General features: G+C 33.6%; 1 protein-coding gene across 6 annotated transcripts in view; it reads left to right on the top strand.

The window, feature by feature from the left end:
• Positions 1–27,153, top strand: part of EPHA6 (EPH receptor A6) — a gene marked incomplete at its 3' end in the record, with an annotated part of 858,431 nt that overhangs the window by 223,597 nt on the left and 607,681 nt on the right. Inside the window, exon 4 of one of the 6 annotated variants that reach the window (XM_079923300.1) lies at positions 13,025–13,234. The exons of the other annotated variants lie outside the window; for them this stretch is intronic. Coding sequence (XP_079779426.1) covers positions 13,025–13,050 — 26 coding nt within the window. Of the gene's footprint in view, positions 1–13,024; positions 13,235–27,153 lie in introns of those variants that run through there. 6 annotated transcript variants of the gene reach the window in all.

Here is a 27,153-nt window from a genome sequence, read left to right as displayed (position 1 = left end):
CTCAGCTAATTCATTTGTCATAAGAATTAAAAATTATTTTGTGCTTAACCTCCTTCAGATTATTTCAACAAATGTGTTTTATGAAGATAGATGCTGCCTCAAAGCCACTTTCCTTACCATTACCATACATTTTTGGAAACGTTTTTAAAACTTCCATTTCCTTATCTCTACCTGGCCATTTCCAATTTATATCTTAATCATGAGTGTTTTATAGAATCAAGCTTTAGTGACAGTGATCTCACAGCTAATTTCAGTATCCCCCCCTTTGTTTTTAAAAATGAAGAGTATTAACTTTTAATAAGTATTAGCCAGTTAATTTACTAAGTTAATTTAATAAGTTAATTAGCCAGTTGTTAATTTTGACTCTGTTTGGAGGTATCTCTTTTCCATGTCACATGCTTATTGTGTTCATCATTTTCACTGTTTCTACAAAACTTCTGGTATACGGCATAACAAGATTTGTCCTGAGCTTCTTACCTTTTTATTTTTACCTACCACTTTTCTCTGTAGTGCTTTTATCAAGCTGTTATATTCATAATTAACAGGTCTTTTTTCTATTCCTAAACTTGTTCCTTCAATTAATATCTATACTTCTTATACTTAGTACTACCCACAAATGAATGTTTACTACCACTGTATACCTTTCTTTCAAATACATATTTCCACTTTTAGAAATTTATTCAATAGTCATATTCACACAGATTTGCAAACTTAAATACACAAAGATAATCACTGAAACATTATTTGTAATATTAAATAATGAAAAAAATCTAAGTATTCCCCAATAGAAAAATGAGTAAATTAGATTATTGTATATACATACCTTGAATTCTATTTAGCCAGTGAAAAGAATAAGGTAAGTCTGAGGTTGAAAGCTGTCTGTGATATGGGGCAAAGTGAAAAAAACAACTAATATAACTATATGAATCCATTTTAGTTTAAAATAGAAATTGTATGTGCGTGTTATGTGTTTGCAAGTGGTTATTAATGCATATAAAGCGTCTGATAGATGTAGGTCAGCCTGTTAAAATGCTCCTTCAAGGGTTTAGGTAGAAACAATGCTTTTTATTTCTTAAAGCTTTATACACACACACATACACAGAAGAGACCCTATTATATTTATAGTACTGAGAAAAAAATTAAACAATTCATTTTAGTAAACTCACTCTCTTTTTCTGTCAATTTTATTTATAATGTTCCTATATGGAAGCAATTTTATTATAGTTTTCATCCCTTGCAAAACACCAATTGTTAAAGATATTTGCATCATTCATGACAAAAATGGCAGATAGAGGCCAATATCCTTGACTTTTCCTACTCTATCTTTCCCTGTAAAGTGCTTATACATCACACACACGTGTGTGCCCCTGCGTGCGCTCACACATGTACATTTAGAGAATTCTACTACCCTGTAATAACACAAACTCCTCCAGCTTTTCTTCATTATTATACTAGAAATATTATTCTGTATTCTCTGCCTTTTGCATGATGCACAAAGTCCTTTTCTTACTGAGTCTAATCCAACTACAGGCATGACTTTAAATTCATGCAGGCAGCCTATGTTCTTTGCAGCCACCCTTCTTGCTGTCTGGAATTCCTCTCAATTTCTGTTTGAATATATTTATGTAATTGCTGTATTTATAGATAATGTTGATTATAGGATTTTTTAAAAATTAGTTAGTTTATACGAAGCTCTAGGACATGGACTTTGTGACGTAGAAGACAATAACCCTTTAGTGTCTGACAGAGTTTTGTGTACTCTGTGACCTCAGGATAAATATGTGAAATGTGAAAATAATTTATACATCACACTTCCTTGCCTATCATTATTTAAAACTTTATTTATCTAAATATTACAAAGATCACTTATAAATCGAAAGATAATTTTTAAGAAAGATCTTAGACTTCATTAGCAAAATAATATATTTCATGGTTTGAATAATACCATAGAAATAGTTTCAGCACTTCAAAGTTCTATGAATGATACCAGTTGAGCATTAAAATATTTTAAAACCACAACATGTATGATTACTTCAAAATATTCCACTTCAAAATGACTTCCAGTAACAATTTATAAATGGTTCCTATACTTAGCTTAATATGATCAAGTAAGTAAAAATTTTATAAAGAAATACTTTCACCAAAAAGCAATTTATATGAGTTGTATGTATGGTCAGAATATGGAAGCTTCATTCTGTTTTTAAACATCATGCCACGAACTCAACCTTAGGAACTGTATGTCCTCTACTTGCCAATGCTCCCTTTTGCTCTCATAAAATCATAGTTTGAGTGATGGAGTTAAAGAACTTTGACAAACTGAGTCAAAATTTATATCAAACTTGAAGTAATGCTGCTATAAACATAAGTGACATAGCACATGGTCGGCATGTTCATGTACAGTGATTCTTTGATAAAATGGCTGGACATGGTCTTAAGCAAGTCGCTTTGGGGGTACTGAAGAGTATCTAGTTCTCGGTGATACATGCTTTATATGAGTCAGACATCAAAGCAGCTTGTTTATGGCCTAATATAATACATTTCACAGGTTCACATTTCATTTATAGACCATAAAAAATGTTATCAAAAATAATTTACTATACAAAGACAGATAAAATAGAGTTACAGTATGAGTGAAATGTTACTGTATAATTGGGTTTGTTATTTCTATTTAATTTACACTTTACTATTTATTATAGGCCTCAGAAACAAAATCGAGCTTTTATTCAACTTTTATTTTTACTTCTTAAAATACTTTTCATCTTTTTTTTAGTTTGAGTATATTTCTTTCATACCAATAAAATAAATCAAGAAGTCCTCTCTTTGAAATTGATGAGATAAAATTTAAAATTCCCATTTGAGAGCTATTTATTTATATAATGACAACATAACTTAAAATTATTTTAATATTCTCTGGAAATTATCAGGTTAATACAAAATCAATATGTAATTACAGTCTTAAAGTCTTGAGCTATAATGTCTTCTTCATGCTGAAATTTAAAAATTTTGTGTGTAACAAAGGCCTCATCTCCTTTAGTATTTGTATTCAACTATAATTTAGACACAGGCATATCTCACTTTATTGCACTTGGCTTTGCTGTGCTTCACAGATACTGCATTTTTTTATGAATTGAAAGTTTGTAGCAACCCTATATCGAACAAGTCTATCCATCCCATTTTTCCAACAGAATTTGCTCACTCCATGTCTCTGTTGCATTTTGATAATTCTCAGAATATTTCAAACTTTTTCATTATTACATTTGTTATAGTGATCTGTGATTAGCGATCTTTGGTGTTACTATTGCAAAAACATTACAACTCATCGAAGGCTCAGATTTTATGGTTAGCATTTTTGCAATAAACTGTGTTTTAATTAAGGTATATATATTGTTTTGTTAAACATAATGCTATTGCAAACTTAATAGAGTACAATGTAGTGTAAACACAACTTTTATATGCACTGGGAAACCAGAGTATATGTGTGACTTGCTTTACTGCTGTGCTTTGGAACCAAACCTGGAATATCTCTGATATGCCTGTATCTGCCAAGCCAATTTCTTAGTTTACTTGTATTGTACTTACTAAAAAACAATTTTGAAATGTACTGATTCTTTTAAAATATCAAATTTTAAAGCAACACAAATATTAAATATTTTGTATGTAGTTTAGTGTTTGATGTACTAGTTTTACAATATTAAATTTATTATTGTCCTACTGTCTACAGTGATACACTTAGAAAATGGGAAGTGTATTAAGTTACAAGGCTTACCGGGAAATATAAATATATATACTTACAGGAGGACAGACAGACAGACACATATTGGCAATTATTTTTTAACATTCATTGGTTATATTTTATTATTTAATATTTCAAACATCTTAAAGATTTAAATATCTACTTAAATAATAATGATTCAATAAATTTATACCAGAGAGAAAAATCAAAAGATTTTGTACATGAAGAATTTCTTATTCTTGTGATGAATAAATTTTAATAAATTACTAATTTTAATATCTAAAAATATACTAATCTATAATTTATGGCATTTTAAAAAGTCTCAATTTTAACCTATCATCAAATTGCATATTATCAAAATTATTTTAAGAGCAATTAAATATTTTGGGATTATTACTGTAGAAATAGGACTCAAAGCTTTTGGGATCCCTGCAGAACATGCTGAATATAGTTCAGTAGGAAAACAGACTTATGTTTCATGATGTGGGCACATCACAAAGAAGCCTTGCCTTCTGTCCAGGCACCACCCTTTGCTAGAGAAAAGTTTAATGACTGTTTTTGGGAATGCCTAACCTACGGGAAGAAAAAGACCCAGATGTTTAAAAGAGCAGGAATTTTTCTGGCTCTAGGTGAGGTCGGTTCTTGGAAATTGAGAAGGACAGTAGCAGCCTCTGTGCATGGAATATCCTCCATTCCCCCACACTGCAGCGAGCACTGGAGCTGCTTGGTGGAGATATTTCTCATAGAGGTGTATTTCTGAAGACTGAACCTCAAGTACAGTAGCTTGGGAATAACAACAAGGGCACATCGCCTATATTTAGCATGAGGAATGGGCTTGACGATCAGACCCAGGAGACTTGGATGAGAATATCAGTTGAACTGAAAACTCATCTCTTTTCCCAAGATTTCTGTACTGTGTAAAAAGCCAGAGATACTTTATGACCTAAACAGAGGGAAAAGGGCCTGCCATCTAGGCCCTTTTTAATTGATTTAGAAAATGGAAGATAAAAGGTATAAGTTAATTTTCACCTAACGTGGAGCAAATGATACTCATTGCAAGGATTTGCATGTTAAAGTGGAACATGTTAACTGCATTCTCAGGTATTGCTTCATCTCAGACAATAAGTAGTAGTGAATAGCCGCTCACCAATGTTCGTTCCCTTCATGGAAGGGGAGTTTTAACTGGCAAGGTGTTAAGAACTCTGCTGATGAAGTCTCTTTACTATTCAATGCAATCATTATCAGCACAGGTTTTATTTATTGAGTGCTGACAGTCCAGAGCAATTTAAAAATATTTGTGCTCTTATTTCCCATGAAAACATTTTTCAGTTGAGGAAATATTCAGAGGCTATAAATCACATGCTAAGGTCACAGCATTGGTAAGTGGAAGGCCCAGGATTTAAATTGAAGTTTATGTTATTCTAAAGTCCATACTGGAATTTCAGTCATTATAACTTGCTGGACAATTGATTTTGGCAAATACCAAGAATTATCCATGTGAAAAGGTCACTGGGCCTTCCCTGGGACTCACTCCATCTCCGTTAGGTACCATGAGCTGTACTATCTTCCACCTCTGTCAGGTCTCTGGGGAAACATGCTTGAACTTCTGCTATGTGGCTAATATGTGCTCTCAGTGCTTCATTTCTGTCAGTATTTTTTCTTGCATTTACCTATCTGATGACACAGATTTCCTGGAACATGCTTTGTTTTTTATGTTTTTATTCCCTCTGCCCCTACTTCGCTTCCAGTTTCTTCTGTTCTTAGTCTTCTGAATTGTTTCCCACCTTAGATCTCAGTGCCTGCCTTGGAAGGGACTGCGTTTGACCCATCCCGTTTTGTTTTGATTGTCAGCCCCTAACATCTTCTCCCAGTATCTGTGTCCCTGGATTCCCCCAAATGCTAAACACCAGCTCAATCCACCAAAACGTGGCGTGTTTAACATTCCATATGGAAAAGATCCTAGATAAAAGCAACCTCTAGATGTGACACTCCAGACACTAAGGAAGTTTGGGAAAAGGAATTCTGATGGTGTAGCACAGTCTTTCTAAAGGCACATTCAATGTGTTTTATAACCAATAAGACATTGAATAGATACTGGACAAGAGCAAAATCCTTGGCACCTTCTTTTATGCCAAGGTTACTTGCCAGATCTTGGAGAGGATCGGATAAAGGAAATCAGGTTAGAGACTAGTGTGGCAGAGTAGCTACTCAAGAAGTTTGGATACCATGTATTTACCAATTGGTAGAGAAGTATTTCATACTTTGGCAACCTGTAGGGTTGTACCAGTGAGTGCTGGCTGAATATAAGCTCTGACTCTTACATGTCTGAAAAAGAAACAATAGAGTCACAGATATAGAAAACAGTCTTATGGTTATCAGGGGGAAAGGTAGGGGAGGGATAAATTGGGAGATTGCGATTGACATATGCACACTACTATATATAAAATAGATAACTAATAAGGACCAGCTGTATAGCTCAGGGAACTCTACTCAATACTCTGTAATGACCTATATGGGGAAAGAATCTAAAAAGAGTGAATACATACATATGTATAACTGATTCACTTTGCTGTACAGCAGAAAGTAATACAACACTGTAAATCAACTATACTCCAAATAAATAAATAAATATCAAACCTCTTAACGAGATGCTGAATATTACATGATCTTTTCACAGTCCACTTTTCTAACTATTGATGACATACTTTTTACAAATTAAAATAGTATCTGAGTCAGTGGTCTATGTGCTTATTTTTCTCTGATAATTTTTTTTTTTTTTTGCGGTACACGGGCCTCTCACTGTTGTGGCCTCTCCCGTTGCGGAGCACAGGCTCCGGATGCGCAGGCTCAGCGGCCATGGCTCACGGGCCCAGCCACTCCGCGGCATGTGGGATCTTCCCAGACCGGGGCACGAACCCGCGTCCCCTGCATCAGCAGGCGGACTCTCAACCACTGCGCCACCAGGGAAGCCCTCTCTGATAATTTTTATCCACTGATGCTTCTACTGATGGAATGTGAGCAATCTGAAACTCATGCAAAATAGGTTTCCCCTTGATATTCTCCACAAAATGGAGAGAATTACAGGGTCTTGGAAGTCTGTCATTTTTTCTTTCTGTATAAATGGAGCTCCCTAAACAAAGGGAGCTCCCTAAACAATTTGAAATTGAACTCTCTAGACCTATTCTATGAATCTGAGTATCAGTAGCTTGAACCCTATGATATGTAAATAGTATTAAAATCTGTCATTATTTACAGGCTGCACAGCAGGGCCCGCTTCCACCTTAGGAATCTCTGGAAGTGGAAAAATGACTTTTTCAGAGCTTTTGGAAACCCATCAAACTATAACCACTTAGAAAGCTGAGCAGTTCATAAGTTTTATGACATATCTAACTTCAAAAATTGATATAAAACTGATGCAATGCAGATTTAATTGAAAACACACAGGAAGATTATTTTCACCACTTCCTGAGTAAGGAACAGAGCATTATAAATTATATTGAAATCTTGTGTGTGTGTTTCATTGCTGAGTAGAGCACTGCAATTGATAGTTTAAGTACTAATTATTTTAATGTGATTATATTCAATTATTATAATTGCTATTCATATCTTATGTCCTAATAGAGAGACACCAAGGGGCTTTTGCACAAAATTATTATATTCTTCTCATGCTAGAAAACAGAATGGGGAATTTATCTTAGTTTAGTTGAAATAAGCTATTTGCTACTTCATTTATTTCAAAATGAAATGTTACTAATTCTTTTTTTTGACCAGAATATTTTATAACAAATGCTGTGAAACCCTTTGAAATTAAAAAAATAGAAATAGTGTGGATTCTTTTTATGTGAATTATGACTTTGAACATTGTTTACTTGTAGATCACACTATAAATTCACATTTTTTTTCTCCTGTCGGGCATTACTCTATAGAGAAAGGGGTGGTTAGACATTGTGATTTTTTTTTTTTTTACTCTCAGTTTATAATGTGTGCCGATATATTCAGCTCAGTAAATGTGTAAATTACAACACAAATAAGATTTGAAAATTCAAAAAATGAAAGGGAAAAAGTAACTATGAAACAAATTGTAATTTATTGCCTCATATGATGCAAGTTTAATTTGTTTACATTTTGCAAGGGAAACACCTATTTACCATATTCTCTTTGATATGGTACATATAAAGCTGAAATATTGTGTTTCAGCTTGGATAATGGAGTCATTACCTACATTTTAAACATTCTGCACCTGAAATTGGGATTCATGATGGACTCATTGGCTAAATAAAATTACAGCAAGTAAAAACAATTTCTAGAAACTTAAAGACTTGTGATTTATTTTTTAAATTTCTTTGTTACATAGTATGGGGAATAGAACTCAGGGAAGTTATAAAGATTATACTTCTAGAACCAAGAAAAATCTAAAATTATATGTTGTAGAGAATAAGAGAGCTCTAGGTTTATAACACCTGGCTATAGCCATTAAGAGTTATAACAATCTCTAACATTCATCGTGTACTTAGCAGGTACAGCCATTTGCCAAAAACTTTGTGTATTATTATATTTAATCTTTACAACAGCCCTGTAATTAAAATATTACTCATCCCCCCCATTTTATTGGGACAGTGGCATAAACAACACTGTCCCCAAAAAATTGACTTGTATGGTTTCCTATCGTGACCAATTTTCAGACAATAGAGTGATTTACAAAATAGTTTTTCCCTAGATGTTTCCCACAAAATGTGGAACATAGTCTCAGAACTCTTTGTCATTTTCCACTCTGTATGTTGTTTCCAAAAGGAGCTACCCAAACTAACTGAAACCAACATTATTAAGATCTATTCTACTATGGATCAGAGTATCAGTAACCTTAAAAACAGACCAAAAATCATCAATGGAAATCTGTGTGCATTGGGTCATGATTTTTAGGAAAGGCCCAGTCAGAGCTAATGTTGCTATAAAAGTCTAAGCAAGTTAGATTATGCAGAACAAGAATACAACTATTTGTGTTCTGTTGCATAGGAAGTCCATACAGAGGTTTAAAAGCATTCATAGTATCTGTATCCAAGAGAAAAAAAAAAAAGAATCTAGAAGTCAACATTTATTGACTTTATGACCTTGGGAAATATACTCACTCGCTCTAAACTTCAATTTTTCATTCTATAAGATTAGGCCTAATATTTTTGTTAAATAATTATTGTGAAGATTATGGAAAAAATTGGCCATAGTCTGCTTAGTGTGGACAGACTACATACTCATTGAATGTTAGCTACTTATTATTACATAAATATTTCAATGGTATGGGCTATATATTATTGTTTCTGTTAAGATGGCTTTCAGTATGGTTGTCTTAACATCACTTGTGGTACTTTAAAAAAAGAAATGTGAACCTTTAAAAAAGAAGTGCTCAGGTTCCATCTCTGTAGCTTCTTAGTTATGTGGTGTGCTTGGGGAGACAAAAAAGGCCCAGTTGATTCTGATGGGTTGAGAATGATAAAGAATATTCTCAATTAACAAGGTTTTTTAAAAAGAAAAACAAAAAAAAAACAAGGTTTTTTCTTTTTAATGTATTATTTGGTTAACAAGGTTTCTTTTTTAAAATTTAACATGTAGTCACCACCACATGTAACTAAATAATAAATAGATGTTTTCCCCTGGAAAGGCAGAGCTTTGATTTTACAAATTCTTACCACATTTATTTTTTCTTTAATTTAACAATGTGTGTGTAAACTCTTACCTTATTCTGTGCTGGTCATATGCTAAGTAATGTGAATATCACTGCTGTAATGGGAGTAATGACAGCAGATAAAGTTATAGAGAAAATATTAATATTCAAATGGAGATCACAGTTTAGGCTTCATCAGTATATGGATAGCACTCCCTGACTTCCAAATGCACAACTTCTATAAATCGTCTTGGAGGACAAAGCTTAGACCTAAGCAAAAATGATGTGTTTGAGACGCTCCTTGAATACAGATTTTGCGGCCTGTTTTTTATATTTTTCACTGAATTTGGTAGACAAAAATATATCTACAAAGCTTTCTGAGTCAGTTACTCAGCATGGTGATGATGATGATGATTGTCATCACCACTATCACCATTATTACTTTGATGAGTTACAAACATTATCTTCTCAGGAGATATAAAAAGTTGGTTACCAATGTTATTGGTACTCTATACAATTTAAAGTGTGACTCATTGATGGAAGAAACCATATTGTAATATTGAGCAGTTCTATTCAGACCTGTCTAGGAACATTAGGAGGACATATAAGGGCGGACACGGGTCTTAGAATCAGACACACTTAGGTTCATTTCCTGTTTCACTACTTACTGGCTATATTAGAGTTATACTATGGCAAAAAAATAAATAAATAAATAATCCCCAAATGTCTGTGGCTTAACGCTATGGAAATGTAATGCAGCTGTCCTCCACAAAATGATTCAGGGACCTGGGCCTCTGCCATCTCATGGCTCCACCCTCCTTATAAGACCTCACTGTCTTCCTCATGTAGTTGATGACAGGGTAAGAGATATTAAATATCTTGACCTAGAAGTGACACAGTCATCTTTATTCATTGACAAGAATTAGCCAACAGATCTACCTACATAAAAAAGGGAGGCTGAGAAATATAATCCCTGCTTGTATAACTACTTCCCAACTGCAACTCTAATTTAGAAAAAGGGGGTACCAAACATTTTTGGTGGCTCTCTAGCCATGTTACCAAACTACCTATATGACTTTAGAAAATAAATTTCTATAATTCTGATTCCTGACTGAAAAAAGGGAATAATACTCCTGAAATACAGGTAATGAAGAGTAAATGAGATAATGTACATAATGCATTTGACATATAGTCAAACAAAATATTACAGGCATGCTGTAATCATCATCATCACATGTTCTGTACTTCATGTATGTAAGATGATCACCTACTCCTACTTCTCTTTAGTAGTGTGATGTAATATTTCTGTCTTATCATGAATGGTGATTAAATCTCATAAAATTACAAATTATTTGCTTATGCCCTTATTTTATGAGTGTTCTTTCCTATAGGGGTATAGATATCAAATGCTTCATTTTTATAGTTACGGGCTCTGTCAAGGAAATTTCTGAGATTGAAATGCTCTTTTTGGTCAGTAACTATGCAGCTTCAGACAGGGCATGTTATGAGCAAAGGAGTTCCCTCTGGTCTTGCCTATGTCATGGCCAGATCACCTTCCATACTGCTGATTCTGCATTAGAAAACCTATGCCAGTCAGAATATAGAGACTTCTGTGTGTAAACTGATTTGGCCTTTCAGTAATGTTTCTTTCATTCTGTATTCTAAAACAGATGCTTACTGTTAAGGATGTGCACTGTTGATAATGTTGCATTTATCTTCATATTTGTAAATTACATAACATTTTTTGTTGTTGTTTTCTAAAATGCAAGAGCAAATCATCAGATAGTTTCAGTTATGAGAACTCTGGCAATAAGTATTTCCAGAATAATACAGAAGAGAATCAGTGACTTGGAGTTGAATATTCTGATCATGATATCAAAAGTAAACAGGAGCTTTTAATCACTTTCCGTTCTCATTATAGTTCCTGTAATAACAACTATTTTCTGTTTTTTAAACGGAAGAACAATCAAGCAACAATTTAATGTCAATTGTCCCAGCCTCTTAAAGATTGCATTGTCACATTAGTTTAACTTCAAATCAAAGTTTAGAAATATTAGTGCTAGGTAGCAATTTATCTTGAGTTATTAACATTTCTCAGTTATTAAAATCTGGTTACTTCTTTCATATTTCAATGATTGAAATATAAACAACAAATAGAGGAAAATGTCAAGTGTATCTCATTCTGATTACTAGTATAATTGTAAAGTTCTTTTAGTCTTGCTACATAAACTATTATTTTAGCCTTCACATTTAAAAAGTCTTCAACATTTTCATGGGGAAGATTTGCAGGAAAAAAAATGTTTGGGATGAAAGAAAAGTGGAAAGCTAAGGTGTGAAAGATTAAGGATAAAGAGTGCAGCCCTCATTAAATAAATGTGAAATAATGTAAAGGGTAAAGGACTTTAGGTAAATGAACCTGATTTCTAGGTCTGACTCCAACCAGCCAGGTGTGAGATCTTCAGTAAAAAAATCTGTAATTCGGGAATCTCAGTTTTCTTATCTTTGAAATGGGGACAAAAATGATCCTCATCCCCTATGATTAGTATATGATTTAAAAATTGAATAGGTAAGAGAAAGGACTGCTATTAAAATAAATAAAGACCCAGAAAAATAGCATTCTCTTTTTAATCAAAAATATTATACAATGGAATATTACTCAGCCATAAAAAGGAACGAAATTGGGTCATTTGTAGGGGCATGGATGGACCTAGAGACTGTCATACAGAGTGAAGTAAGTCAGAAAGAGAAAAACAAGCGTCGTATATTAATGCGTATATGTGGGATCTGAAAATATTGGTGTAGACGATCTTATTTACAAAGCAGAAATAGAGACACAGACGTAGAGAACAAACATATGGATACCAAGGGGGGGAAGGGGTGTGGGATGAATTGGGAGATTGGGACTGACATATATACACTATTGATACTATGTATAAAATACATAACTAATGAGAACCTACTGTATAGCACAGGGAACTCTACTCAATGCTCTGTGGTGACCTGAATGGAAAGGAAATCCAAAAAAATGGGATATATGTATATGTATAGCTGATTCACTTTGCTTTACAGTATAAACTAACACAATATTGTAAAGCAACTTATACTCCAATTTTTAAAAAGTATTTTTTTCCTTAACAAAAGTAGAGCTTATAATGGGAAAAAAATTCCTGTTTTCTATAGTTGTGGTCCCCCCACCTTCTTTATAAAATTATGTGACACGGGCTGATAGTGTTTGCCATTATTCCATCTCCCTTTAGACCAATGAAATCCCTGATTTTTAGCTAGGCTTGTGACTATTTAAAATAACTAATGCTTTTCCTTGCCTCCTTTTCAGCTCTTTGTGGCCATATGACTAAGTTCTGGCCAAAAGAATGTGAGGAGAAGTGATAGGTGTAACTTCTGGGATACATCCTTAGAGCAGTAGTCTTCAAACTTTAGCTTGTATTAGCATCACTTAAAGGGCTTGTTAAAAAACCGTTAGCTGGGCGCCATCCCAGAGTTACAGATTCAGTAAGTCTGGAGAGGGGCTTGAAAATGTGCTTTTCTAACAAGTTTCTAGGTGACACTGATCTGCTAGTCTGAGGGCTACACTTTGAGAACCTCTGCCTTGTTTTCCTTTTATCTTTAATACTCAGAATGTGAATGTGATGGCTGGTGCTGATTCTGGAGCCATAAACTTGAGGGTCCTATCCTAGGAACACAGGTAAGAAAGTTGGAAGCCTGCCTGCAGGACACTGTAGAGCTACTATATCAGCAATGAACTGTCTACATCTATATTTTTCTGTGAGAGAGAAATAAGCTTTTAAATTATGCAAGTCCTATTAATTGTATTTTCTATAAAATTCAGCCAAACCTAATTCTTAGTAATAAAATGTATTGGATATAATTAGAGCATCACTGTCCCAATTTTCCTACTCCTAGTTTCTGACAGCGCTCTGTAGTAGTCTTTCACCCAAACCTGTGTACATCACAGAGTTTTAAGCCTAACACCTGATCAAAAACTGAGAACTGAGCAACTTATATGAAATTCGTTATTTAGGATTAAGACATTTTTGAGCTGGAGGAATGGATTTTGCCTTAATTCCTGTTATTTCTTTTTTATGTGATTTTATATGTATCTGACTATATGGAGGAAATATATTTGTAAAATGTGTGTATGTGTATGTTTAACCTAAGGAGATATAAACATATCCTATACTTGAGTACTGAGTTTTTATAGCAAGCTATATTTAGAGTAGTTTTAAAAGCATGTTATTGTATACATACATTTTAAATCTATGAGCATTTTATAGCAGTACTTAAACATGTTCAAGGATAAGGATTGATAATGAGATTTACTGACTTCATAAGTGTTGAGAGTGCTTGGCCTTCGTCCTCATGCTTTATGATTTTTCTAAACTACTGAATATAACTCAAAAGGAGAATATAACCTGCCATGGGTTATGCTGACCAAGGCATTTAAATTCTCAGTGAGACATGTAAGAATAGTCAGTATATTCAGGTATTTTTATTGAAAGCTAAAATCATTGGTAAACTCTGGCCTTTTTAATACAATTTTTGAGTTTTTTAAGGTTTGAATAATCAGGAATGGTTTTAATGATAAAAGACTTGAAAATTGAAAGCCGAAAGTTAGTACTTAATTTAAAAGGGCTATAGGATAAGCTTTGGCTTTCGTATTCAAATTTAGAACTATATTGAAAAAAAAAAAACAAATCAAATAAAGCCTTTATCATCCATTAAACAACTTTTTAAATCATAGGTAGCTCAAGGTTAAATTCCCCTATCTCCTAACATTTTCCTTCATTATAGTTCCCTGAGAATATGTTTGGTCATAAATAATCATTTAAATGAAAATTCAAATTCCAGTAGAAAAAAATCCAATTTTCAGACATTTCACTAATGTTTCTCATTAAAGCAGTTATATTTTCATATTGTGAGAGCAAAGAGAAAATACACTTTAAGAAACTACAAGAATTTTTTTAAATATAAGTATTGAAAATTACAAACATGTTACATAGAAGGTATTAGGTGATTTACAAAGATAGCATACTAATAAATCAGTAATAAAAGAGAAATAAAGACATTAAAGGAAAAATATAAAGAAAAATACAAGCTTTTCAAAAATGGTATAAAGAACAGTTTAAATGACTGAGCCATCAAGATTGACATCATTGCTATATTTTATTTCCCGGTAGTCAAAGGGAACAAAATGATAACCAGTTGCATAATTATTATTACCTTTTTCTGAAGGAAGGAGATGTACCAGCTATTAAACGAAACAAAACAAAAAAACCTTTGAATTAAAAGCATTGAATTTGAAAAACAGAAAAAAAAAATATTGTGGATGTTAAAATGTTACTTGTAGCTGAATGACCATCTCAGTGAAGATAAGATCACATTGGTTCCTTTTTTATAATGAAATTATCATGTGATACTTTTAATATATTAGTTTATGTAATAGTTATTTGATTAAAATTTGTATCTTCACTGCCAGATTAGAAGATCCTGAGTACCAAAATATATCCTGTATTTTGTGTCACAAATGTCATATGTCAAACCGCTGTCTATAATAATTAAAATAAATGTTTTTTAGTAATTAATGAATTATCAAAGTTTATGCTAAGAAATTCTGCCCAGTATTTTAATCACATAGCAGATAAATCAGAAGAATGAATGCAGCTGTATATCTAAAAAGAAAATTCAAAGTAGGAAGTGGTTATTAAATAACATTTGTGGATATGAATAATGTTGCAGATATGAGTAATACCATTAAAAATGTCACATTTCCCTTTCTGTCAAATCAAAATTTTGCAATAACAGTGTAAAATAAATCTTAAGTTAGGAATTTGAATTTAGATAACTCAAGCTATGAAATTAGGGGAGAATAATAATGCCACTAATATATATTATTTACAATATATTCAGCAATTTTCTAAGTTCTTCATATATAGAAACTAACATACTTCTCACAGAAACCTTTTAAGATGGCATAATTACTGTCCTCATTTTGTAGTTACGGCTACTGAAGAACTACCAAGTGGTAGAGCCAAGGATTGAATCAAATCTGATTCCTGGGTACATGCTCTAATCAGGCCTTATTCAATACCTCTCAAACATCTGAACAATTCATTTTATTTTTTATATTTAATATTACAAGTTATTTGAATTTTATTCAATGTCTAGGACCTGTGGGAGTTAACTTTTGATTTGTAGGATTACTTTAATTTTCTTGCTTTTTTACATTACCTTTCTTAAGCATTAGATCTGGGTAGGCATTGCAATTTATGGGAGGAAAAAAAAAAAAAAGAACCCAGGAAGGGTATGGAAAGATAAATTAAAATAGAGGGGTCTGAGTAGATTTTAAATGTGAATCAGTTGATGTCATATGGTTATGGTCTATTATGTGAAATATCTGCCTAAGTTATTATGAAAAAGTAGTTGGGCCTCTAACACTGTTTCTAGGACCCTTATCATAAAGAAATCAGTAAAGTGGGAAAAGATAATACTTTTTGTTATGAATCTACGAAAGAAAGAGGGTATATGGAACACCATAGTTTATAACTGTACAATCTACTATATCTATCAGGAAAATAGAGATATAATTGTTACGTTGTTCCGTCCACCATTGACGAATGTGTTTACTGCTGTTTGATGATTCCTAACAAATTGGTGTCTTCTGCTGTCAGCATTACTATCAGAGTGCAGTTCTATTATATTCTCATTAACATAATGATAAAATTAACATTAAGAAACAGTTTCAGTGAGAATTTATGAGATTCTGTGCAATTAACCATGTAACAATATGGACAGAAATTTTGCAGAGGGCTGTATAAGAATAAAAATTAAAAGTAAAATATTTGTAGAAGTAGTCAGTGACCTGAAACTTTAGACTGTTGATAGCCGGCTTGTTGATATGTTAATGTAAAGTAATTATTACAGTGAATTGAAGCTGAAAGTAAACATGTATATTCATTAATTTAGTTTAAACTTCCTTATTGTTAGTCACAGTTGGGATATCTATTTTCAGCAGACTGATCCAAACTTTCCCATCATGCTTTGCCAACCATAAAATGTAAATATTCTTTCCTGTCAGCTTTCTAATTTCTAACTAGGAAATGCTTTTTAGATCATTTAAAATCATAAGCCCTTGTTTGTCTTTAAAATAAGAATAGATTTTTTGTCAGAAATCTGTTTAATATTGCATATAATTTGTGTTTTGGTATTACAAATATGTTCACATTTTTTTTTTGCTGTCAGCATGTTCATTTGTTAAAGCATTACAGATTTCTTAGTAAGTATCTCTTACTAATTAGATAGTGTATTGTGCCAGAGACAGTAGTATGTGTTCATCAGATCTCCCTTTTGATAACTCTTTGTCACCCATCTGGATGAAATTTGCCAGCATACCTTGTGGCTGGATAGGGTTATGTGACTTAGTTCTGGCCACTAAGAATGTAGATTAAAGTGATACATGTCTCTTCCGCCAATTAAATGGCCTTCCGTTTCTGCCAAGCCCTCTCCCATCTTTCTTCTCACATCCTAATGATGAAAATCCAGTGGAAAACTTCAATGCTTCTAGGGTATGGAGAAGCATAAAATGGAGGTATCCTAGATCCTAGAATGACCATATATGTAACTCAGTCTCTCTACTGACTACATTCAACTATAAAGTGAGTGATAATAAAATGAGTGAGTTAGTAAACCTGTATTAAGCAAATGAAATTTGGGGGTGCTTTGCTGCAGCTGTTGGTCTAATATATCTGAGATTAGCAACATATTGGAAGTTGGAGAAAATTAAGAACAAAGGAGTCTATGCATATATTTTTAGGTGACAAGTTAAAATTCACTATAGGATGGCATAGTTTATGGTGACACTATCATATTGGTTAAAGCAACTGTACTATGAATACAGTAAGAACTGGCAAAACAAAAGGCCAATAAACAGAAACTGTTTTCATTTCAAATTCAGTATTGTACCTCTAGTTATAATAGCATAAAAGATGCAAACAGTCATCTAGTGATCAAAGCACATAGTAGATAGATAGATTTTATATATATATATATATATATATATATAAAATCAGTAGCACAGAGGAGCTTAACGTTTGCTAAGCAATTTTGATGAACACAGGCAAAAGAAAAGAGATCAGTATTTTATGGGATATAATAGATTTCTTTCTGATTATCTCCCCAAAATACCAAAGATAAGCAATAATGGTAACAGTTATTCTGCTCTCTGGAACCCTATTATATACATTGTCTTATTTAATGCCCACAACTGATTTTAGTGACGGAAAACAAAACCAGAGAGGCTAGTTAACTTGCTCAGATTACATAGCTCTTGTGTGATAAAGCTGAGACTTACCCCCAGGCTCCACCTATTCTAGATACAGCAAATTTTTCATTGTGCTGTGAGACACAGAGGAGTTAGTAAGAAGGAACCAAGGAAGATCAAAGGGACGTGTTTTAAATATTTTCAAGAAATCGTGAGTTTTTATTCTTAACATTCTCAAGATGATATGCCAAGTATCACTTATTATTTTCCACTTTTCTATTTGTATTGAAATATCTATACATTTTAGATATTATTATTTGTAATTCTCTCTCCTTATTCTATAATTTTATCACATTCAAAATATAACTGCTACTAAGAAAACAGCTTCTTCCAGGTAAAATGTTTGTTAGCACACTGGGTTTACAGGAATGCAAAGAAACTGGTACCATCCCACATTGTTAGAGGGGGCAAAAGGGGTATAGCTTTAGTGAGGGCCATTTGGCAATATATTTTGAAATAAGAAGTAAATTTTTTTATATAAAGCAATTCCACTCCCAGGAAATTATTCCTTATATTTACTCATGCAAATATGAACTAACACATGCACAAGGTTATTAATTACAACATTGTTTATAACACCAAAATATTGCAAAATAAGGCTATATCTTCATCTTTGGGAATTAGTGCATCCATACAATAAATAAAACACGACTATAAAAATGAGAAAGATTATGTGCCCTAATATGTAACAATTTCTAATATATATTATATACAGAAATGTAAGAAACATAATAGTACGTAGACTTCTAAAATTTCTGTTGAAAATGAGTTAAAAGAATTTCCATGTAATATACTTTTATAACCATAAAAAATATCCATAAGGATTGGTTGGCCCATGGAAGAAGAATTGAGTGGCAAACAAGCATGGATGAGATTTCACTACAGATTCTTTAATTCCTTTTGAATTTTAAATCATATGAATTTATTTCTTATTCAAAAAATAAATTAAGAAACAGTTTGGTATTGATAGTTTGTCAAAATAGGGTTACCAAGTGACCTAGCAGCTTCCCTCCTAGGTATCTACCCCAAGAGAAATTAAAACATATATCCACACACAAACTTGTATACAAATGTTTATAGCAACATAATCTGTAATAGCCAAAGAGCTGAAATGCACATCAACTGATGAATGGATAAACACAATGTGGTATGTCCATACTATGGCATATTATTCAGTAAAAAAAGAATGAAGAACTGATATATGCAAAAACATTATGAACCTCAAAATTAATATGCTTAATGAAAGAAGCCCATCATAAAAGACACATTTATACTAAATGTCCAGAATAGTTGAATCTATAGACACAGAAAGTAGATTAGTGTTTGTTTAGGGCTGGAAGGAGAGGGAAATAGGGAGTAATTGTTAGTGGATATGAAATTTCTTTTTGGATGATGATGATGTTCTAGAATTGGGTTGTAGTGATCGTTCCACAACTTTGTAAATATATTAAAAACCATTAAATATTGAATTACACAGGTAATTGGGTGAACTATAATGGTGTGTAAATTATATGTCAATAAAGCTGTTAAAAATAAATTTATAACTTCCACATTGTTTACAGGATAAAGTCATTTACTCATTCAAACAGTATTTTAGGGCCTCTAAGCGCTGTGTTAATCACTTAGAATACAGAATAACTGAGACATAGTATCTGTCCTGAAAGGGAAATAAGGAGGAAAACATAATAAAAAGCTACATGAAAAGTTCTATATAAAGGAACATACACAATACTTGAAAGCAGAGAGTTAGCAAAACTTCCTGGGGAATCTGGGGAAGGCTTCATAAAAGGAGATAACATTTTAACTTTCCTTAAAGCATTAGGAGAATTTTTCCAGGTGTTGAGCAACAGTGTGTGAATTCAAGGTAAGGTCATAAAGAAAAAAAAGAGTAGCTTTGTGGGATTGCAGTGCAAGCAGGCGGCTAGGGAGAGGGATGGTGGATAAGGCCACAGTGGTCAATGGAAGCTAGATTGCGAAGGGCCTTGCGTACTTTGCTGAGGAATTAAAGCTTCATTTTGTTTGAAATAAGGAGTCATGGGTAGTTTTAAGAAGGAATTAAATGTTTGTTTTAGGAATCTTTTTGTGATAGTATGAATAATAGATTGGAAAGAGGTGAGATTAAAGGAATGGAGACCATAGAGGAAGATAATGCCTTATGCCCTGAGGAGAAAGGATGAGGGTCTGATCATGATAATGCAAAAGGGATGCACAGTTAGATTTGGACATTTCAGTGGAAGAAGACTTGATACTCACCAAAGTTGTGATGGAAGAGTATTTCAGTTTGACTAGATGAATAAGGGTGGGGTTACCAAAGAAAATAGGTATAGAAAATTTACTATCCTAGTATCTGCAAATCTACCAAATGCCTTGCTCATCCTAGGTACTCAAAGGTTGAATGAATGGATGGATGAATAAACTAGTCTCATACCATACTATTTTTCAGGCTTCTGTATATATTAATACCATATGTTTATATATGTGAATATTGACAATTAAGTGACATTTTTATTGACATGTATTTTATATTGGGGGAAAATTTGCCTGAAGATCTAAGAAGTATTGTAAATAAAATAGTAATGAGAATAGCTGCTTGCACAGTTTCATCTGACCTCAAAATATTTTTTGAGCCAGGGTTCCTGCTTCCATTCCTATTCCCTTCTATAATCAATTCATCTTGGATGACACTGTCTGTTTATATGTTATATACCACTTTCCTCATTGGACTCCTTTGATCAAGAACGACTGTGTGTTGCTTTCCTGTTGCCTACTGAATCAGATCTATACTTCCCTACTTTTACTAAAAGGCCTTCCATAAGCTGAGCCTATTTTCTTTTTCCAGCTCCTGTGAGGATAATTCTTTATGATTGGCTGAACCTCATGTCTGTTCCCTATATAAATTGTTCTAACCCGTGTTTGTATGTTTTCAGTTATGCTGTTTCTGTTCTGGAATGCACATTTCCATTCTTACTCAGAGTCCCTTTCATGCCCATTGTCTTCCATGAGGATTTCCTTGATTCTGACAGACTAGGAAGGCTGAATCTGTAAAGAGTAAATAAAGTATATACTACATTATTTATCATTTAATGAGTATTATCTTTTGGTATTCCTCATTGTTTTTCTCTATTTTATTTCCTCAAATAGACTATAAGTCTTTCAGCCTAGGGATCTCATTTTAGTTGCTTAGCAGGTCATTCCTTTTAAAGTGAAATTATGTGTTGTATATTTTAAACATTTTTATTTTAAAGCTTATATTCTAGGTTTTCAAATAAAACTACATGATACTTTTCTAAGCACCAGACTATTATTGTACATAAGAGACCTAAGTTTCCTTCACTAAGTTTGGACTCATTCAAAACATAGCAGGATACCTTTTCTTGTCTCTGAAACCTTTGTAATTCTAACTGGTACTTCCCATATCATGTGGTGCAAACCTAGGTAAATTGCATGCTAGGTAAGAGCTGCCATGGTATTACCCACCATAGGAAGTAGCAGGAAAGGAGTGTTAGTGGAAACGTAGTGTAGCGCTCAGTAGGAAAAGGAACACATGAAAACAATATGCTGGTTATTATCAATAGTTAAAACCAACTGGATAGCAAGTGTTCCCATTAAAAACAATCAATGGATGCCAAAATAGCATAATCAGCATGAACCAATGATATTTGCAAATTTTGTTCATACTAACTCTGGTATAGGATTGGACAGGGAATGATGCTGAAGGGGCTTCAGGAAATGGTACAAACTTTATTTCATGTATAGACCCTTATACCTGTTTCTTCAAAATATGACTACATTGCCAAGAAAGAAAGACAGTACAGGAAAAGGACACAATGGGTGGCTCAAAATACATGTGTAATGCTCCATTATATGATCTTATAGACTCATGAGATCTAAGAGCTAAAGGGAGTATTGTTCAATAAGCCTACCCTCCCATCCCATATACCTCTGACAAAAGCCACCATTTTAGAGGCTATAGGCAGAGAATTTACCATCTTATAAGGTAGCCTATTTCATTTCTGACTAGTTTTGTTCTATAATCTGTATTCCCCAAGCTATCCCAAGAATGAGTGGATAAGGCAAACATTAACAACTAGTGAGTTTCCGGTGCTGTTTTCACCCTCTTTGGGACCTCAGTGTCTCCAAATACCCCTAATTATTTGTGGAAATTTCCAAGGGTTAACATGAATGTGTTCTGAGGACTGTTTTTTGTTTCTGCAGTATTGCAGTCAACATTCTCCTTCCTTGCTGTGGCTTCCAGTGTTGATGTCGAAGGCTCTGGCAGATATCAAATGTGGAAGCAATTCCAGTGGCAATTGTAACATTTCTGGGAATGAGCATAGGGCAACCAGAGTGACAGATGACAGACCATACTCATAACCACATCTTTATTCTATTGTACTTGGTACATTAGTTACAAAGAAGTAACTATTAATTTATTGTCAACTTTTCCTATTAGAGTATAAGATGATTGAGAGCAAAATCTAGAATTTATTTGATTTAGATCACAAATATTTATTAAATAAATGAGCAACTCTAAGCTTCTGTCCTCAACCAAAATTATGCAATATTCACTTTTCTTTGGGTGAGTGTTTCCCCCCACCGCCCCAAGGGAAGCCTGCTTGGTCAAACATATAAATAGACCATTTGCAGTCTAGCTCTTTATAGACATGTGTGGCTGAAATTTAGGGTGAAGTCTGTTTGGGCTTAAGGTAGAATCTGAGATAGATTTATAAAGTAAGTTTTGTGTAAAACAAAACTATCTCCCATGGGCCTACTTCATCCCAGTGGAGCTTAACAGAATAAAACTTCTAATCTTGCAGGGAAGGGAGAGCAGTGTTAGGGCCTCAAATATACAGCTTCATGAACATTTTAAAGTTAAATTTTAAAGAGACTTGGAAAAATTGCTGTCAATAACTCCACTATTTGCAGTGAAAAAGTGAAGATGCTAAAAGCTTCTACTTTTTCAGATTTTATAAAATACAGAGGTTTTTTGTGTGAGTTCAGAAGAAGCAAGGAGCAAAACTGCGAGAAGCAGCGACCTTGGAGAGGGAGATGTGAAGAAGATGTGTAGCATCATTTACTCATTAACTGCAGAATATTTATTGAGCAAGGTCAAGGCACTGTGACAGATGCTGACAGCAGTAAACTGGATGGATAAATGCTCCTGACCTTATGAAGTTTATGTGGGCTAGTAGAGGACAGACAAAAAGTTTTAATTATTCCAATCATTAATGATAGTTGTGATAACTACAGAAGTAATCATATACTAACCTAACAATTTCAACCAAAGTAATCATTGGCACTGTAAGGGCTGGAGTGTAAGGTAGGCATCATGTCAAGAAACATATTTTAGATCAACAGAAAATGAAATTCTAGGAGCAATTAAGGAGTATTGAAATATATCTTTATTACATTTCTTACTTTTTGGAGATATGAAAGGGTAAACTAGCTTTTTATTTTAATCTTTAATTAATGGACTACTTAACATAGTCACTGTATTTTAAGTTAACACCATTCAGTGAAAAAGATGAAATTATCATCATGCGTAGGGATTAAAGTGACTAAAATATTGGCAGGTGGGGTTGGGTGATGGTCACAGATTACTTAGACATGGTCATGGTAGTATCTCCATGATGGTAATTTGCTACTTACACAACTCTTCTCAGAGAAAATTCAGGTAACTGCCCATAGTTTCACAGCTAAATGGCAGTCAGAAATCAAACTCAACTCCATTTGACTATTACATCTGATTCACTTTATTTTCAAAAAGTATTTTCCATGTTAAACCACACTGTTACATGTTTCATTTATTATTATAATTGTTGTTGATTTGATTTAAGAACTCCGAAATGTTACATACCAATGTAAGCCCTTCATTTTACAGAAGAGGAAACTGGAATTCAGAGAGATACTATGACTTGTTCAGAATCTTACTAAGATTAGACCAGAATTGTCATAAGTTACAGGAAGCACTGCAAAATATATGATTGTTATGTATATTTATACTGAAACAATAATTTGCATGCTAGTAAGAAGGCAGTATTTTTCCTGTAAATTTTATTATTGGGGATCTTTAGTAAAGCGTTTAGGGAGAGCTTTACATATAAAGTGATAGCCGCTGGTGAGCTTCTAACTCTTAGTGAAAACTTCTCCAAACTCAGCCAGGGATTAAAGGCTCTGAGTTATACACCTAGAGGTTTTCATCATGAACAGCCTTAGAGGGTATGTTCAGCAACAACAATAATCCATTTACAACTGTAGAATTTTCATGTGAAAAAATTTAATTTTTCTTCATGAATTTCTTCTTTGCATGTCATAAGAAATATCATTTGAATTGAGTTTTTAAGATCTATTATTGTGGTGTTCGTTTGTTGTGAGTGAATTTGTTTTTAAATTGTATTTGACATGTACCTAGTTAAGTACTTGTTTTCAGCTTTTAACATAATAAGCAACATGTGCTATCACAGCTTCAATTTTCCTGCCAAGTAGAGAGTGACAGCTGTGTGGCAATATGTAATGCATATTTTCATCGACAAATAAATTGGAAGGAAGGAAAAATAGCTTCTGGGTGGGCAGGTCACCATCATTTAAATGAATCGTTAAAATTATATTTTTCCCTAGAAACAAAAATGTAACGGCTTTTCTGGTTAGATGCACACTGGAAGGCCTTATTTATATTATTGTAACATACTTTCTCTCAATTTACAACTTTCCCAAGATCCTTTGTATTTTTTTCTCATTTTTGTTACTCTTCTCCATTCAAGCAATATGCACTTATTTCTTAGTAAAGCTCCATGATATTTGTGTAAATGTATCCCTGAAGGATAGAATTGCTCAGTACACAGCCTTGTAAGTGAGACCTTACTCTTCCACAGTCATCTGATTGGCAAGCAAGGGAATTGAAGCTGTAAGTAGACTGCCACTTAAGGAAGGTTCTTATGGTCACCATGATTGAGCAAAGGTTACAGTACCAGGCTGGGGAGTTTAAATATGCTGTATTTTAACTCAAAGTAAAATATGAAATATCATTTATTTATTACTTATTGCTATTTTTTAACTTTATATTTTATCATAAATTGTAATACATTTACGTATCTCCAAGAAGGCATAAGAATGCCTTGACTATATTTTGAAATCATGTTTCAGTGTTGCTGCCTGAAACTTAAAATTCCCTCACCGTATTTCATTTTTTAGTGTGTGGTTTGTAAAGATGTGGTATTCATTTGATGATTTGCATGAATAGCAAACAAAGAAAACATTTTAATTTCTATCTTTTCTGACTCTTAATTTGCTTGTGTGTAAGTAATATTTTGGTATTTTATGTTCTGGCATGTCTTTATTTTGAAACTTCCAAAAGGTTAGCCTGGGACAGAACAACTATTCATGAGTTCTTTGATACTCTGAGTAAAACTTTGGACTTGGATGATGTCATTTGCAATTAAAAGAGCATTAGAAAAATAAGTCTGTTATCTCTGGTGATCTTTTCTACAATATGTAGGCCTATCAGATTAATTACATTGGGACAAAAATCACATTTAGGGACGTTAGAAAGGGGAAGAAAAGCTAAGTGCTATTTCTCCAGAGTTTATTTAGGATTTGAAAATTGTGTTGGTCCAAAGATGATAATAGTTTCTGTTGTCCTCTAAGTGTATGAAGAAGTTAACTTTTTATGTGAAGCTTAATCAGCATACTCTAACTTTCTGGCTGAAACAATACACCATGAGGGAGCTTCTTCTAGACTCCTCTGATGCTTTAATATACATTTTGTAACTTTTTTTGCCCAAGCAATATTTCATAGGTCTTTGTTCAGAGGATTCAGATATGGAACTGTACCTCTTTTATATGGGCTTCTTAATGCAGGCTCCTTTCAGTTTTTTCCCTTCTCTTGAAGTTTGTACTGTAGAGTTAATACCAGTATGTGCTCCCAATTGCCGTAATCAATAACTGACAGCATTCACGTTTCTTTCATGATTTACATGAGAATCATTTTTCTTCTCTTTACGCAGTCATGTTAGTGAACCTCAGAGGTAAACACCTTGATTTTTCTAGCTTACTGTTCTTATGCTTGTAATGTATTTGACTTGTTTTTAGTTACTCACTGCAAAAACAGTTATTAGTTGGAGTCTCCACTATGTGTCAGGCCCTAATTTTGGCTACGCCTGCTTCCCTCGGGCTCAGCAGTGTCCTATAGATAAGGATTGACCAGAATGGATATATTTCTAAGTTAGTGTACTCTGAAAATTACCTGTATAACCATTGTTTTGATTTCTATTTATCCTATCTTAGGTCAGATTTCCTGTAAAAAAGATCCTGAAGCAGTATTTGCATTCAGGAAATTTACTGGGGAGTCCTCTAGGGAACTAGAGGGAATTGTGATGGGCAGATGGAGAAGTTGAATTGAGATGTAGTTGCAGACGAGGACTCCCTCAACCTCACAGGTTGCTCTGAAGCTAAAATAGCTATTCAGAGATTTCTTTAATGGAGGCAAGGAGATCCCTTGGCCCCCTCATCTACAAGTCATCTGTGTAAGCTGTAGGCCCCACCTTGTGTGAGCAGCAAAGCTGACATAATGGAGGCCTCGGTCCACAGAAGGGGATCTGAGTGACATACTATAGTACCTACAGAAAACATCTTCCTTAGCTTTTTTCCTTTTTCCACCCAGCAGTAATACCTGTTAATGTCTCTCTCACATTCATTCATTCATATTCATTCCCTCCTTCCCTGTCCTTCTCTCTCTCTCCCTGAATCCCCCTACCCTCCCTAACCCACACAGCATTTCATCTGTATCTTTGTTGTGACATTTACTGCATATTGTCTTTTTTTTTTTCTAGTGTGCATGAGTTAGATTCATAACCATGAGGTGTGGGTACTTTAAAGGTAGAGGCTATTCTAATTGTATTTCTTACTGTCAGGCACACAGAGTTAAATCTTTTTGAAGCATATCTAGTGGAATAAAATGTCCCGTAGACTTCTTCTTCATAATTCACCTACAAAGAAAAGTAAAACAAAGATAATATTTTATGCATATCTAGAATCATGAGAGATGAGAGATTTTAATAACTTTTTATTTCATTTCTAGATTAAGTCTAGGCATTCTCTGTCCTAGACTACTACAGAAATATTACTGGTTTTGCTTGGATGTCTTGGGACATACGGCCTGTTCCTGATTACCATGAAGAGGTGATTACTACCTCTAACATAACATCTGCTGCTATTGTGCTATTGATTCAAAACTTAGAAGTAAAAATTGAATGTAGCAAAAGCAGTATTACCACAGAGGAGCTCCCTGATGAGCAAGGCCCCTTATACCTCCAATCAGACGCTCTATAAACCTGAACCACATTTAGGAGAGCTTGCCGCACCAACCACTTTTTATAATGATTAAGCTTAGTTTACATCAAAAGGAATCTGAAAATTTTGATACAGATCTTC

The sequence above is a fragment of the Stenella coeruleoalba genome (assembly GCF_951394435.1).
Source record: "Stenella coeruleoalba genome assembly, chromosome: 5".
Taxonomy (NCBI): domain Eukaryota; kingdom Metazoa; phylum Chordata; class Mammalia; order Artiodactyla; family Delphinidae; genus Stenella; species Stenella coeruleoalba.
The sequence above is the reverse complement of the archived record's forward strand: the minus strand, read 5'-3'. Positions and strand labels throughout refer to the sequence as shown.